At 38.3% G+C, this 13,934-nt stretch overlaps 1 protein-coding gene across 1 annotated transcript; it reads left to right on the top strand.

Annotated features, from left to right (window-relative positions):
* Window positions 1-2,340: 2,340 nt before the first annotated feature.
* Window positions 2,341-13,497, top strand: LOC105050029 (chloride channel protein CLC-f). The gene is made up of 9 exons (XM_010929878.4): window positions 2,341-2,819; window positions 3,768-4,170; window positions 4,597-4,791; window positions 6,232-6,686; window positions 6,768-6,872; window positions 8,922-9,158; window positions 9,324-9,545; window positions 10,509-10,741; window positions 12,830-13,497. Exons 1-9 carry the CDS (start codon window positions 2,478-2,480, stop codon window positions 12,903-12,905), a joined length of 2,268 nt encoding a protein of 755 aa, XP_010928180.1. The 5' UTR covers window positions 2,341-2,477; the 3' UTR covers window positions 12,906-13,497.
* The last annotated feature ends 437 nt before the right edge of the window (window positions 13,498-13,934 follow it).

The raw sequence follows: 13,934 nt of genomic DNA, 5'->3' as shown, positions 1-13,934 counted from the left end.
CCAAATGGATGCAATGTCAGGAGCAATTAGCCAGTAGCTCTCGCTAATGCCTGCTTACAGTATAAGACAAGTGGATTCCACGTCAAACCTACCAGACGAAAGCCTGTTAACCCATGGCGACCGGCTCCAATTCCAGCACCTCACGGACAACGACCACGTGTAGGTGGGATTCCGCATTGTAATCCTTCGAAAAACCGAAACTCCAAAGTAGCTTTTGGACATTCAAATTTTATTTCTGAAATAAAATTATAAATTTTCGATGAATAGCTATTCACTTTTATTATTTTTAATTTTTATTTAATTAAAAATATAATATTTTATATTAATTTTAGTATAATTAATATAGTATTATTTTATTTGGTTGATATGAGAATAATCCTCTATTTCATGGAAAATAGATGATGAATTTTTTCAAAAATTTAAAAATGTCCTTGGCCTATGAATTTATGTTTCTTTTGATACAAGCTTGCCCAGCCATCTTAGAACAGTAGTTGCTAATATTAGAGAAGTTCTTTCTTATTTTTAATAATATTTATTTTTAAATTTTTTGTGTGCTTGAGATTCATCAAATGATATTGTGTTCAACTTTACAATATTTGATAAAAGAAGACTGAATTTTTATTAACGAGAAGTAATAAGAACCGTACAATAGAACAAAAAAGTAATCCAACAAAAATTTACAATTACAAAATAAGTCAAAATACTGTGAAACAAAATATTATCTAAATTCAAAAAAAGAGTAAAAAAGAAGACATATCAGTTTGATCCATAACATAAGACAGTAAAGACCCAAAATGAGGACCGAGCATGAATAATTTGCAAAGCAGACCTACTAACATGAGACCTAGATGATCCAAAATATATGAGTGTCTGGACAGTTATCTGCAAATGTGAACAGTTATCAGCTTCCATTGACACATCATTTAGAAAATAATAACCAAGGCACAGTATGCAAAGAATATATCCATAGATATAAGGCAATATTCACATGTATCATCCACAGACTTAAGATAATATTCATATTTAAACATCATAAAGACAACAAAACCCTTTAACATTATTCATAATGTATCCAACTTAAAATCAAAAGGCTATCAAATTAAAATTACCTTAGCCACTATGAGAGGGATGACAATAGTGCGCATTAGAAAGAGACCTACTTGCAGAGAGACCGACAGGGTATGAGGCGAGTGTAGTTGTGATCAGTAGCTTTGAAAAATAAATCGACCAACGGAGGATACTGGAACAGCGAAGGGGATGGAGGAGAGGAGATCTACGGAGGATTTCAAGCCACCAAAAAGATGAGAGGGTATGAGTGGCAGATACGACGTGAAGACGAAGAGAGAAGGACAGAGGGTGTGAGGCGGGTGCAATGACGACCAGTGGCCATGAAATCCAAATCAAATGAAGGAGAACACTGGAGTGGCAGAGGGGATGGAGGGAAGGAGGTCTATGGAGGAGATCAAGCCATCGAGAAGACGAGAGGGTATGAGAGGCGGCTGTGGCACGAAGACAAAGAAGTAAAAAGAGGGAGGTAATAGGATTTCACCGTCCCTTTCACCATCCTCATTAATTTTTGGTAAATAACAATGATTATCTCTGATCGGTTAGGAATAAGAAGATCTAAAATTATCAATTTTATAAAAAATCATAAAATTAATATTTTAAAATATCAATGAATTGATCAAAATTGCTAAATCAAAATAGCCTATCATACAATTTTTATCAATTTTACAGAATAAGCTGAAATTATTCCATCCAGAATAAGGCAACCAAACACCACCGAAATGAGGAACACCGGAATGAAATAGAGGGAAATGGCATTAAACGCAGGGAACGATCGAGCGAATTTCTTGAAACGGATCGCAGTTACTTCGAGGATCGGGCCCCACCAAAAGTCTCTTACGTGGCATTCAGTCATTCGTTTTTATGCAATGATGCGTTCTTTATGGTAGACCAGGTCATCACCTTCGAAACCACAGAGCTCGCCCATCATCGGATCGAGCGAACCTCACAAAACATGAAACAGATCCAAGTCAACCTCGATCCCTGCCGCCTACCGAACTCACTCATCATCGGATCAAGTGAACCTCACAAAACATGAAACAGCTATCATTCAACCTCTGTCCCTGCCACCTATCCAACCTCAAATGGACCCCACTTCGAAACCACTTTTAGGCTTCTCCGCGCACAGAAGCGACAACCGCCGCTTTCCTTTTCCCGCTCTCCTCCCCATGTCATACAAGAAGACCGGTAAACGAGAAGTAAACAATAAGGGAAAACGAAGTCTTTTTTAATTTTTTAAATGTATTTATCCTTTTAAGTTCCGCGATGCGCTCCTTGGCAATCGGGACGTGAAGAACAAACCCCCAACCCAAGATCTCTTTCTAGGATTTTGAGATCCGCTTCGATCCGATCGGCGACCCCTCCGCCATGGAATTCTAGGGTTTCTTCGAGGGGTGGGCGGGTTGGGCACGATGTCGGAGGAGGAGTACGGGATCGACGACCACAAGGCCCTCCTCAGATCTGCTCCGTCCGACGTCGATCTGGAGGCCAACGGGCTGCCAGCGGTGGCGACGCCGACGTCGGCACGGAGGACCGGGATCGGGGACCTTCTGAGGCACCTGGATCGCGGCCTCTCTGGCCGAAGCCGGAGTCGGAGCCGCCGGTACACGGACCACGGGGGGTCGCCTTTGGCGTTCGATGACCGGGCGCACGATCCCCTTGGCGACGGCGCGCCACCGGAATGGGCGCTGCTGCTTATCGGGTGCCTCCTTGGTCTCGCCACTGGTATTTGCGTCGCGGCCTTTAACCGTGGGGTAAGAAGCCCTTGCCAAAACTTCGCTAAATTCCTTTTAGTCAGGAATCATTAATCGTGTCTTGTGTTTTCGCCATCATGTTGTCGTATGGAACCATGAATAGTTGCCTTTTTTCTTTTATTTGTATTGTTAACTATTAAAAGAGTCCTCTTTTACGAGATTTATGTCCAAGTTATTGGATCGAAAAAGGTTTGGCTTGAATCAGGTAGGGGAATATGAATAGACTTCTCGTTTTAGGGGATCTGAAAACATATCAAAGTGGAAACCATAAGGTCAACTTAGTTTTAAGAGTCGGAGCCTTGATGTTATGCTTACTGTGATAGATAGCTGGTGTTTCTCGTTGAATTACGGGAGAGCTTTGCAATTTTAAGGTCGCCCAACTGCAGATTATTGAGTTGTTATATGGATTTGAAGTGGTTACTATGAGTTTTTCCAGCATTGAGTTTAGATCTAAACTTTGCAGCTATGTGGTTATATCAAGAAACTACGTGTCTCTCTTTTTAAAATATCACGAACTATTTGTAGGTCTAAAAAACTATGCCTTTTTTTCTTTTAATATTTGTGTAACAATTGCATCTAAGATTGCAAGCCCTTTTTTGCAAATATACATATGGTTGTGTCACTTTGGCGCTTACAGAACCAATGGGATAATGAATTTGCAAATTTCGTTAGTGGTATGCAGATATCTTAAAATGTGGCATTCAACCAAGTGATCGATCAGTTCCATTTAATTTAGGGAAAAAAGACCCCAGAATATTCCCACCTTTGAAGATGGAACTTCCGATATTTTGACCAGTTCAAGCCACTTAATCAATTCTACAATCATAATTAAGATACCAGTCTATATTGACTTCCTTTTGTTCTTGAACTCTTTCTGAATCCCACAAAATTTTGAAATTTTGAACTTGAGGTTCCTAAAATATGCACTTATGGCAATATTTTGGATAGGTGCATGTGATACACGAATGGGCATGGGCAGGTACCCCAAATGAGGGTGCTGCTTGGCTCCGCTTACAGAGACTGGCTGATACTTGGCACAGAATACTGTTAATTCCAGTTACAGGAGGAGTTGTTGTTGGCATGATGCATGGATTACTTGAAATATTTGAGCAGATAAAGCAGTCAAGATCTTCACAGACGCAAGGTATTGATTTACTGGCTGCAATCTTTCCAACAATAAAGGCCATCCAGGCTGCAATTACTTTGGGCACAGGTTGTTCATTGGGCCCTGAGGGACCCAGTGTCGATATTGGCAAATCATGTGCAAATGGGTGTTCAGAAATGATGGAGAATAATAGAGAAAGGAGGATTGCTCTTGTTGCAGCTGGTGCAGCTGCTGGGATTGCTTCAGGTATAGCCTTTAATTTATTTTTCTTGTTAGGTTGCAAATTAGGTTGCTAGTTGTCCATATTAGTGAAGTTCCACTTTTTTTGTTAGTCATAAAGATGCAAAGCTTATTCACAAAATAGGCTGATATCATGGGAGAAAGCTGTGTTTTCGATATATAGATTAAATGTGTTATCTGGAACCTTGTATTCACATTTTCTATTCTTTGATGTTTTATTATTTCTCTAGCAATGAGTTTGACCTTTCTTCATAACCCTTGGCCTGATTATTCTGCCCATATGAGAGTACATTCTGAGATTTAAAAAAAAAAAAAATGACACCAGATTCATTTTTCTTTATTTTGTCACTCATCAATTTTCTTTCTCATCATGTTGTTTGGTTCACTAGATGTTTCAAATGAATTGTTATGTGATCTTGTGTGGATCTTCAGGTTTCAATGCAGCAGTTGCCGGATGTTTCTTTGCCATCGAAACTGTACTGAGGCCACTTCGAGCAGAAAACTCTCCTCCATTTACAACTGCTATGATAATATTGGCTTCTGTTATATCATCCACAGTATCAAATGTTTTACTTGGAGAAAAGCCAGCTTTTATTGTGCCGACGTATGAACTAAAATCTGCTGCAGGTATTTTATCTTTATCTAACCCTGTTTGTTGTTATCAGCAGTAGTTATCCATATATTATTATTGTCGAAGCATGTTGTTAGTTTTATGGAAGGTGGGACCAACTTTTGCATCTTGTTTCTAGTCCATCTGTAAATTTTTTGTTGATCAAAGAAGCCATGACCAATGTCATGTAGCATTTGCTATTTTTTAATAGGGATGATTGACTGAATTTTATTATGTAATGCGGCATAATAAGCTTAGATGCATGTATAAAATTATGATCATAAATGTATAGGAAAGTTTTGGTGGTGGAAATATTACTAGGATGCTGTCCCTTGACATCTTCCACTTTTTTTGATGTCACTTGCATTTCTGTGACATCAGTTGATGGACATGCTGTGATGATTAAACATGGTGTCATAGTTCCCATTCTATGGATATTGGTCTGCCAAATGTTAATTTACCAACATCTCCGTTAAAATAGTTGATTCATTTGAATATGAAGATATGTTTAAGCGGTCAGAGAAGGGCCTACTTTGGGCTTGATCGGGTTAGAAAGTGTTGAAACTTAGGCCTGCTGCTTGCTCTTATGATGAGCAAAGTATCATGATGTGGAAGGTGTTATGTAGAATCATAGTGAATATTCAGGAAGGGTACTGCCAGAAATGTATGTCTAGGATATTATCTTTTCCTTTCTTGTTTCCAAGTAAATATTGGCATGAGACAGTGAGTGTGAAATACCAAGGGCCTAGATTAGTGCTTCACTAGACTGACTCCTATCAGGTTTAATCAATAGGCTAGGTGATACTTTGGAGGTTATTGTTGGCATTCAGAGCAAAGAAAGGAAGTTTGTTCAGCCTTTTGCCTTCCTTTTTTCACCTTCATGTTGTTCCTTTTTCTCATCTTTTTCTAATCTTACTTACCTCTCATCCGATCACATCAGAAACCGAACACTGGACAGCTATGAAACTACATAGTTTTGAAATCGCATTTAGAACCTGTGGCTCTTTCTTTCCACCATCTTACTTCAGGGGACCCTAGTTCTCCATTCCTGGCAGCCACTAATCAGATAAGGGCCTATTTGGTTGTCTGTCAGTTTTAGTTGAAGAGATACTCATAACATAATTCTTTATGAAACAAATGTATGAAGAACAAAGGTGTAAAAGTCATTTTGAACATTTATGATCTGTCAATTTCTTGAAAAAGGTTTTACGAAAAGCATCCAACATGAATTTCATAGAACTCATTTATTTATTTATTTATGCAACTTTGACTTAAAACTTGATAAGCAGTGAGCTCCTAAGTTGAAGGCAGGATAAAAGCATTGTGTGGAGCTTATAAGTACAAGTGTACAATGATGCTTGTGAAAACTTGTGCATATGGGTACTTGTCATTGAATGTGTGACTGACTTGCATTTCATTCTTAAATTTGTAGCCTGACCACTGCTTCTCCCATGCAGAATTACCTCTATACCTTATTCTGGGGATGCTGTGTGGAGCAGTGAGTGTGGCTTTCACTCGGTTGGTAGTTTGGTTCACAAAATCTTTTGATTATATAAAAGAAAGATTAGGTCTTCCTGCTGTTGTGTGCCCTGCCTTAGGTGGTTTAGGTGCAGGCATGATAGCTCTTAGGTATCCTGGAATATTGTACTGGGGTTTCACCAATGTTGAAGAAATCCTACACACAGGGAAGAGCGCTTCGGCCCCTGGAATTTGGTTGTTAACTCAGCTAGCTGGGGCGAAAGTAATAGCAACTACTCTTTGCAAGGGTTCTGGTCTGGTAGGTGGTCTGTATGCTCCAAGCTTGATGATTGGTGCTGCAGTTGGTGCTGTTTTTGGTGGTTCAGCTGCAGAAGTGATAAACTCAGCAATTCCAGGAAATGCTGCTGTTGCCCAACCACAGGCCTATGCTTTGGTAAATTTTGTGAATCATTTCGGCAAAGTTCAATTAAAGTTTTGGTCCTTGCAAAATGGTTTGAGCTTCTTCTGCATACAGGTTGGAATGGCAGCTACACTAGCTTCAGTTTGTTCAGTTCCATTGACCTCAGTATTGCTCCTCTTTGAGCTAACAAAGGATTACAGAATATTGCTTCCACTCATGGTAAAAGTTTTCCTCTATATAAGTGTATATTAATGTATAGATGGATCTTGCATGTATTGTTTTTTTTATTTGGGTTTGGCTCTGCTTATGGGGAATTTGGCTTTTATACTTCTCATGATATTTGTTGTACCATCCTGCTTCGTATTATTTTCCATTTTTTTATGACTGATGCCTTGCGAACTCATCTGGAACTATTAGTTCTCTCTGACCCCTTCCCTTCTTTTCTCGATCCTCGTTTCTTCTTGGGTGAACAGTGCTTTTTAATCTAGTTTTGTTAGATATAGAAATAAATTTCTCTTTCAGTTTTTTTATGCCTTGCTTAACATTGTTAATGTGCATGAAGGGTTCAAATCTTGAGAGGATCTGTGCTGTATCAATGGCTGATTGGTATGGTATGGTATGATCCTTGATATGTTGTACTACTACTGCACCCTGATATGCCTTAGTGCAAATGAGAACAAAAAAGAAGTGTATTGAGCAGTATGGGATTGATACAGTTTGATACAGGGTCAATGTGCCTAGATACAGATGTTATGGTTTGATATGGGCTTAGTCCACCCAGTTCTGGCCCCGATAATATTGGCGTATGGCAGCATGGTACATACTGGCCAGTACAGGACTGGTATGTGTGAGATTTCAATCCTTGATGGCAGGTTAGCATGTAACTCCCTGGCCCATCTGCAGGACAGATTGTTGTGGATCTAGTTGGTTTAAGCTTTTGGTCACTGATTTGCATCATGGCCCTTTCTGAACAGCAAAAGACACCAAGGTTCACCGTAAAGGACTGTTGGACTGCTTATTCAGAGACTCTGAGTTTCTAAGGGGTGGATAGTTACTGTTGGACTGCTTATCCAGAGACTCTGAGTTTCTAAGGGGTGGATAGTTTCCTTCTACACTTCGAACAATTTGCATGGCATGAAGGAGGGATCTGTCTAATTGAAAAATTGATTGCTACTTGTTGACAACTAATATCGTATTTTATTTTTCTTACAATTTCTGTACTAATAGATTCATCTATGGTCATTCTGGGATTCCTTAGAAAAATCAACTAATTTCTTTTTTTTTTTTTTTTGAATCAACTTTCTTGTGTATTAAATAGTGTTCTTGATTCACTTGACAGTGGGAAAAAAAATGTCTTGCTCTCATGTGCTCATAACCACAATTTGGTGGGATCAATTTGTAACATATGCCTGCTTGTTTATGCACATTCTCACATACTAACTTCAGTGCAGTCTTGTTAAAGCTGTTTGATGTTGATTTTCATTTTTCTGCTTCATTTGAAGACGTTCTGTAGGACCTATTGGTCCCTGATTTTGGCATCTTAAGTCATTCAGCTTGTTCACAAACTCCATTTTGCATAAGGCCCTTGATGCATATGATTGTCAAAATCTGGTACATGTATCATCATATTTGCTAGACCTTAAATCAAAATAAATATTTGATGATAATTTAACACATGATTAGAATATATGGTTATGATGACTTATGTTGTATCCATCCATGGTCAAATTCTAGAAGTATAGAAATTTCTAATGAAGCTTTCTAGGTTTGCTGAAATCCTTCATCACCTAGAACCTAATAGTATGGTCGAAACTCTTTTTCATCTTTCAGTTTAGCAGGCACTATTGTCTGGGAGATGATTGTGCATTCATGCAAGTTTGGATTGCGTTGGTTTGCTGTTGAGTCACAATGATTTACTGCACTCTGGTCTAGTAGTGAACCTTTAATTAAAATGAACCTATAGTAAAGCGACCTATTGTGAAATGAGGTGTTCTAATAGGTGTTCCCTAGTAACGTGCATGACTCAATATTTTGGCATTCACAAATGAAATTCGGATATTTTCTTGTTATCTCTCAAAGCTGCAAAACAAAAGTAACTAGGAAGTGTCATAGTGCTGCTGATCATTGTATAATATGATAGTTCAAGTTCTCAATTTTACCTATATGGGTGAAAAGTGAACTAATATGGATTGTTTATTTGCTGAAATAATGAACTCTTTAATCTTTTTGTTTTTGTTTTTGTTTTTTTTTTCTTTTTCTGTTCAACAGGGAGCTGTTGGTTTAGCAATCTGGGTGCCTTCTGTGGCAAACCAGTCCAAAGATAGTGAAGTGTTGGAGTCCAGGTCAGCTGGGCATGGCTATTCTTCGCTTTTATCTGCTGAAGACAAAAATGAAGCTGTTCGGAGAAGACCTGATGGAGGAGGTGATCTTGAACTTTCTACAGTAGAAACTGGAATTCACCAACATGGAGCTATTAATGAGGAAGTGCTTCTGGATGACCTGAAGGTTTGATTCTTCATTTTCTTCTAGTTGGCAATTAAGTTGGGGGATAATTGTCTGTGTTAAATTTATTTGTTAACCATGTTCTATAATTTTGATCAGGTCAGGTTAGAGTGATGCATTTTCTGCCATCAGACTTCTTTATTAATTCAAATCTAGTTATTTTATCAGGTTTCTCAGGCCATGTCAAAGAATTATGTTAAAGTTGGACCAACAGTCATGGTGAAAGAAGCTTTAAAACTTATGCATGATAACCATCAAAGTTGTGTTCTTGTTGTTGATGATGAAGATTTTTTGGAGGGAATTGTCACACTCGGTGACATTCAGCGGAGAGGATTAGAAGCAGGTGGAGGGACGACTCGTACTCCCAACGGAGATTCAACAGGTTTAGATGTATGTAATCTCGGAGAATTTTGTTACCTGTTGGTTTTGATTCTCATATTATCGTACAAATAGAACAGTTATTTACAATATTACACCAAAATATTTAGGTTTTAGTAGAGACCAATGTTTGTCGCACGGTCCCATACCATACCGACACTGTCATATCGGTCCGTACCGTATACTGACAGTGTAAAAGCATGATACCTGTAATGGGGTCCGTTACCAAGACGGCAAACCTAGGTAGAGACGCTATCATGTGGAGCACTTTTTTTTTTTTTTTTTTCGCTCAAAGAGAGCATGGGAGGAGGGGGGGGGGGTTATCCGCACTAGTTGCTGTATATGAAGCTGTCTCTTCAAGTGTTATCTGGGCTTCAGCCTGCACATCTGATTCTTTGATACAATTAAGTGGCTAGGTTGGCAAACATAACTGTGTAAGACTGCCTTGGCTGGCTGGTTGTTGCCTAGCTGTACATAGATATATATTCCCATTAGCAACTCTAAGCTTTGATGCGAGCACATGGGTAAGTACTAATGCAGGGTTATCAATTTTTCTACATATATTATGATGTAATATATCTAATTGGCTAAGGTAGGCTCCAGGTTAGGTTGTAGCCAACCTAGGTATAATTTAACAAGTTATCATGTCGTTGCACCATACTGGACTTTTTGAGGTAGATTAGTTATGGCCAGGCTGAATCCATCTTTCTAGGTAGCTTTTTGAGGTAAATAATCAACCTGGTCTATATTAATTGATAGTTTATTAAAAAATAGTATGCATGTAAGTGTAACTGCTACTATTCAGGTCTTATTTTAATGCATATCCTATCATAATCTTCCATGTTGATCATGATTAAATCCCGCCTAAACTCTAAGCCCAACCTCCCATTCAACAACACAGCATTTAAGGTTTCCAGCTGGCTTTTTGACTTACTTTTTAACTGCATATATATTGACTTGAAAATTGTTTTTCAGGTGAACAATTGTCTCATATCATCATGCCTTACTCGAGGGTTTAAGTATCAGGGGGGTGAACGTGGACTATTAACATGTTTCCCTGACACTGACTTGACAACTGCAAAGGATCTTATGGAGGCCAAAGGAATCAAGCAGTTGCCAGTGGTCAAGCGTGGTGGGGGCCCTAGAAATGGATGGAAGCGTAGACTTGTTGCACTTCTTCATTATGATTCAATTGGGCGCTGCCTTAGGTTAGTATGGCCGGTTCCTTATTCACGCTTTTGCTGGATTCGTTTGCTTCTTGGTTCCAGTTTTTGGAGTCACTTATTGTTAACTGCACCAGAAGATTCAAGTAAAACATACATGAAAAGCTTGAAGCGGTGTTAGATCTCAATTCATTGGACCATTATGCTATTGCTTGAAGAGTTGTTTGGTAGTGCTAGAACAGAACCAAAATATTTAATGGTTTCTCTTCTCAGTCATAGTTAATAAAAGGTCTGGTTAAATTAAAATAACTTGTCATGCTTTTGGCTGTGTTTGGAAGCAGAACAAACTAACCCAGAGCTACATGGGTTTACTAGCTCCAACCCTCTTTACTCTGAAATAAACAACTCTGAGGTTAAGTGGAATAAATGGTTTGGATGGCAAAAATTGTGTCACAGCTTTTTGGAAATACCAATTTTGCCGTTCTGAAAAACTGGTTCAATCTTGGTGTTCCAATGAGTATTTCACTGGAAAAGGGGGCGGAATAATTGAGTTAAATGGCTTTTAATCCCTCTTATTTCGCTTTCAAAAATGCAGCCTTTATTTAATTGTGGTATCCCGTAATATTACTGCAAGTTGTTACTAATTTTATTGTTAGATCCTTGATCTTTACAGAATTATGGAGAGAAACTTTGGACTTATATTTGTTAAGTAATATATTCTTATAGATGTAAAATAATGTCCATCCCATTTTCTTCAAGCCAATATGATTTGCTTCATATAAATATACAACTTTTCTCTGATGAATTTATAAAAAAAACTTTTAATGTTTAATTTTAAATGTACCTCTCCTGCTTAACATTAACAGAATTATTACTTACAAGGAAGAAGTCACAAACATGACCCTTCTCTCTGATGAATTTATAAAATAAAATTTAATGTTGAAATTAACATATCGGCTCATGATTAACATGAACATAATCATTACCTACAAGGAAGAAATCATGTACATCATGCTTTTGCGTCTGCTATTTATGATGTGAAATTCTTCATGTCTGGCCGTGCAAAGCCAGTTGAGTTGTCAAATCACATGCTTGGAACAAGCTTTTGGACAAACAAGCTGTGCATGTTTGGGTGGAAAGAAGCCACATTTCCTTTCCTTTATTCTGACAAAGTACCTTTTGACTCACTTCTTTTCGTGCCTCCTCTTTCTTTAAGGAGACATCCGTTTTCAATAAAAAACAACTCTTCGTTTCATCTTTTACATCAGGGTAGAGGAGTGAAGTTGTCATTCAGTTGGGATATTACCTTTATCCATGCTTCTTTTTCTCATGCATTGCACATTCACCTACTAGTTATTGCTATCTTAAATTTTCGTTGCAAATGACCTGTCCATCTTTGTGCTTCTTTGGTAGTGCTCCAAATTTTTCTGCATCTACCTATTTCTTATTTATCTTCATTGGTTTCACCCCATCCATTTCAACCTTTTATTGTCTGCAAGTGTTTTATGCACGTATACTGTTTTGTTATTTGATCTACATGCAATATCTAATGGTCAAAAGACACTAAGACATGGTTATCTGCCTTGCCCTCATAACTTCAGTGATGAGACATCCTAGTTATTTTTTGCAAGAAAGTTTTGCAGTTTTTTTTTTTTTTGGACACATTCAGATGTAAGCCAGATCTTCATTTCTAAAATTGAATATAGAGTCCCATTGAACCTGAACATTATACTTAACCAGCTTTAAGATCCTCATTCCCTAAAAGCTCTCCATTGTGATTCTGATGTAGGACTTCCTCTTCTTGTTGCATTACTCAACAGAGTATCTTTTTGCTGACAGCATGAACTGAGGGATTACTATTGTCTATCAATATATAGGTACTTGATGACAATGATTGACAAGGTTTAATGCCTACACTTTTGAGTGTAATTGGAAACCAAAGTTGTTTTTCAGACTTGTCCATGCTCTCTTGTGTTACTTTACATAGATCTATGTGTTCGTCCTGATAATTTCATGCTTTCTTATTCCTTTCATTCTGCTTCATTCATTAGTTTGCATCTACATTTCCAAGTGCATAAATGTTTCCTTTCTTCCTATTTAGCATCACCTGCAAATGGTGTTCAATTTATGCAGAGAGGAAGTGGAACACCGGAAGACCTTCTGCCAGCATAGGAAAGATCTCCAGGAAATCACAACAAACGGGCATTAAATGTATGCAGCAAATCATGTAGTTACCTTTTGGAGTGGGTTAAACTCATATGCAGGCCATCTAGCCCAACAGCTGCATTCATTATGGGGCACACTCGGAGTTGGGGGATCCCACCAGTTCCATTATTGCAACGCATATGTTCTGATTTGTTGACTCTGCTAATGTAATTCTACTCACCATCCGCACCGTATGAACCGGGCTCTATGCAAGGATTCTCTCAAGGCAATGGATGCTCCAGTGAATGCAATACTGTTTTGGCACATTCAAATGCAGCTTTTTTAGTCCTGGTGGATTTGAGTTACAGCATCTCCTTAAATACCGTGGGCAATTTATCTATAATAGAGGAAGTAGTCATATTGTGAGCCAGTGCTTCAGTCTTCAATATAAGCTGATCAACATTTTTTCTTTTCTTCTTTTTGCACTTGATTTTTTTGAAGCTATAGATCAAGCTGTGGATAACGAGGTTTCCTTCTTGTATCACTCTATTCATTTTGGACTCATTGACAGGATGTTGTAAATCTAGTGTAACAAGTCTTACATGAGTGAAGGTGCTCAATATAACAGTACACAACAAACCCTTTGGTATCTGCAATATTGTATCGTATACCCCGCAATGGAGTGCATCCAAAGGTCGTCCTAACAGAGAATGCATTTTTGAGTTTGTGACTGTCATATGAACCATGAAGATTCTTGAGGCATTGCTGATATAGTGTCTTGTTCAAGAAAACTCGTCTTTGGTGGCGGCCGCATGCAGGCTTGGTTTCCTTAGGATCTAATTAAGCACCACTTTGTGAACGGATTCAAGTTCTGCTATGAGTGTGTGTTCTTCCTTTGTTTGTGTCCGTTAGAATTTGGCAGGTGTGACGCATGGGGGATGAAAGATGGATAACCATCCGTTTGAAAGTAATCAAGGAGATACCTTGGGATTTTTAGAAGCATTGGATTTGCTAGAATGGATGAGAGTTAATTCGCGGTGGCAAATGGAACCGTTTAAGTAACGACCATCTATTTACACTCTATTTTTTTTAT

This window comes from Elaeis guineensis, chromosome 8, assembly GCF_000442705.2.
Source record: "Elaeis guineensis isolate ETL-2024a chromosome 8, EG11, whole genome shotgun sequence".
NCBI lineage: Eukaryota > Viridiplantae > Streptophyta > Magnoliopsida > Arecales > Arecaceae > Elaeis > Elaeis guineensis.
This window is presented reverse-complemented; position numbering and strand designations above follow the sequence as displayed.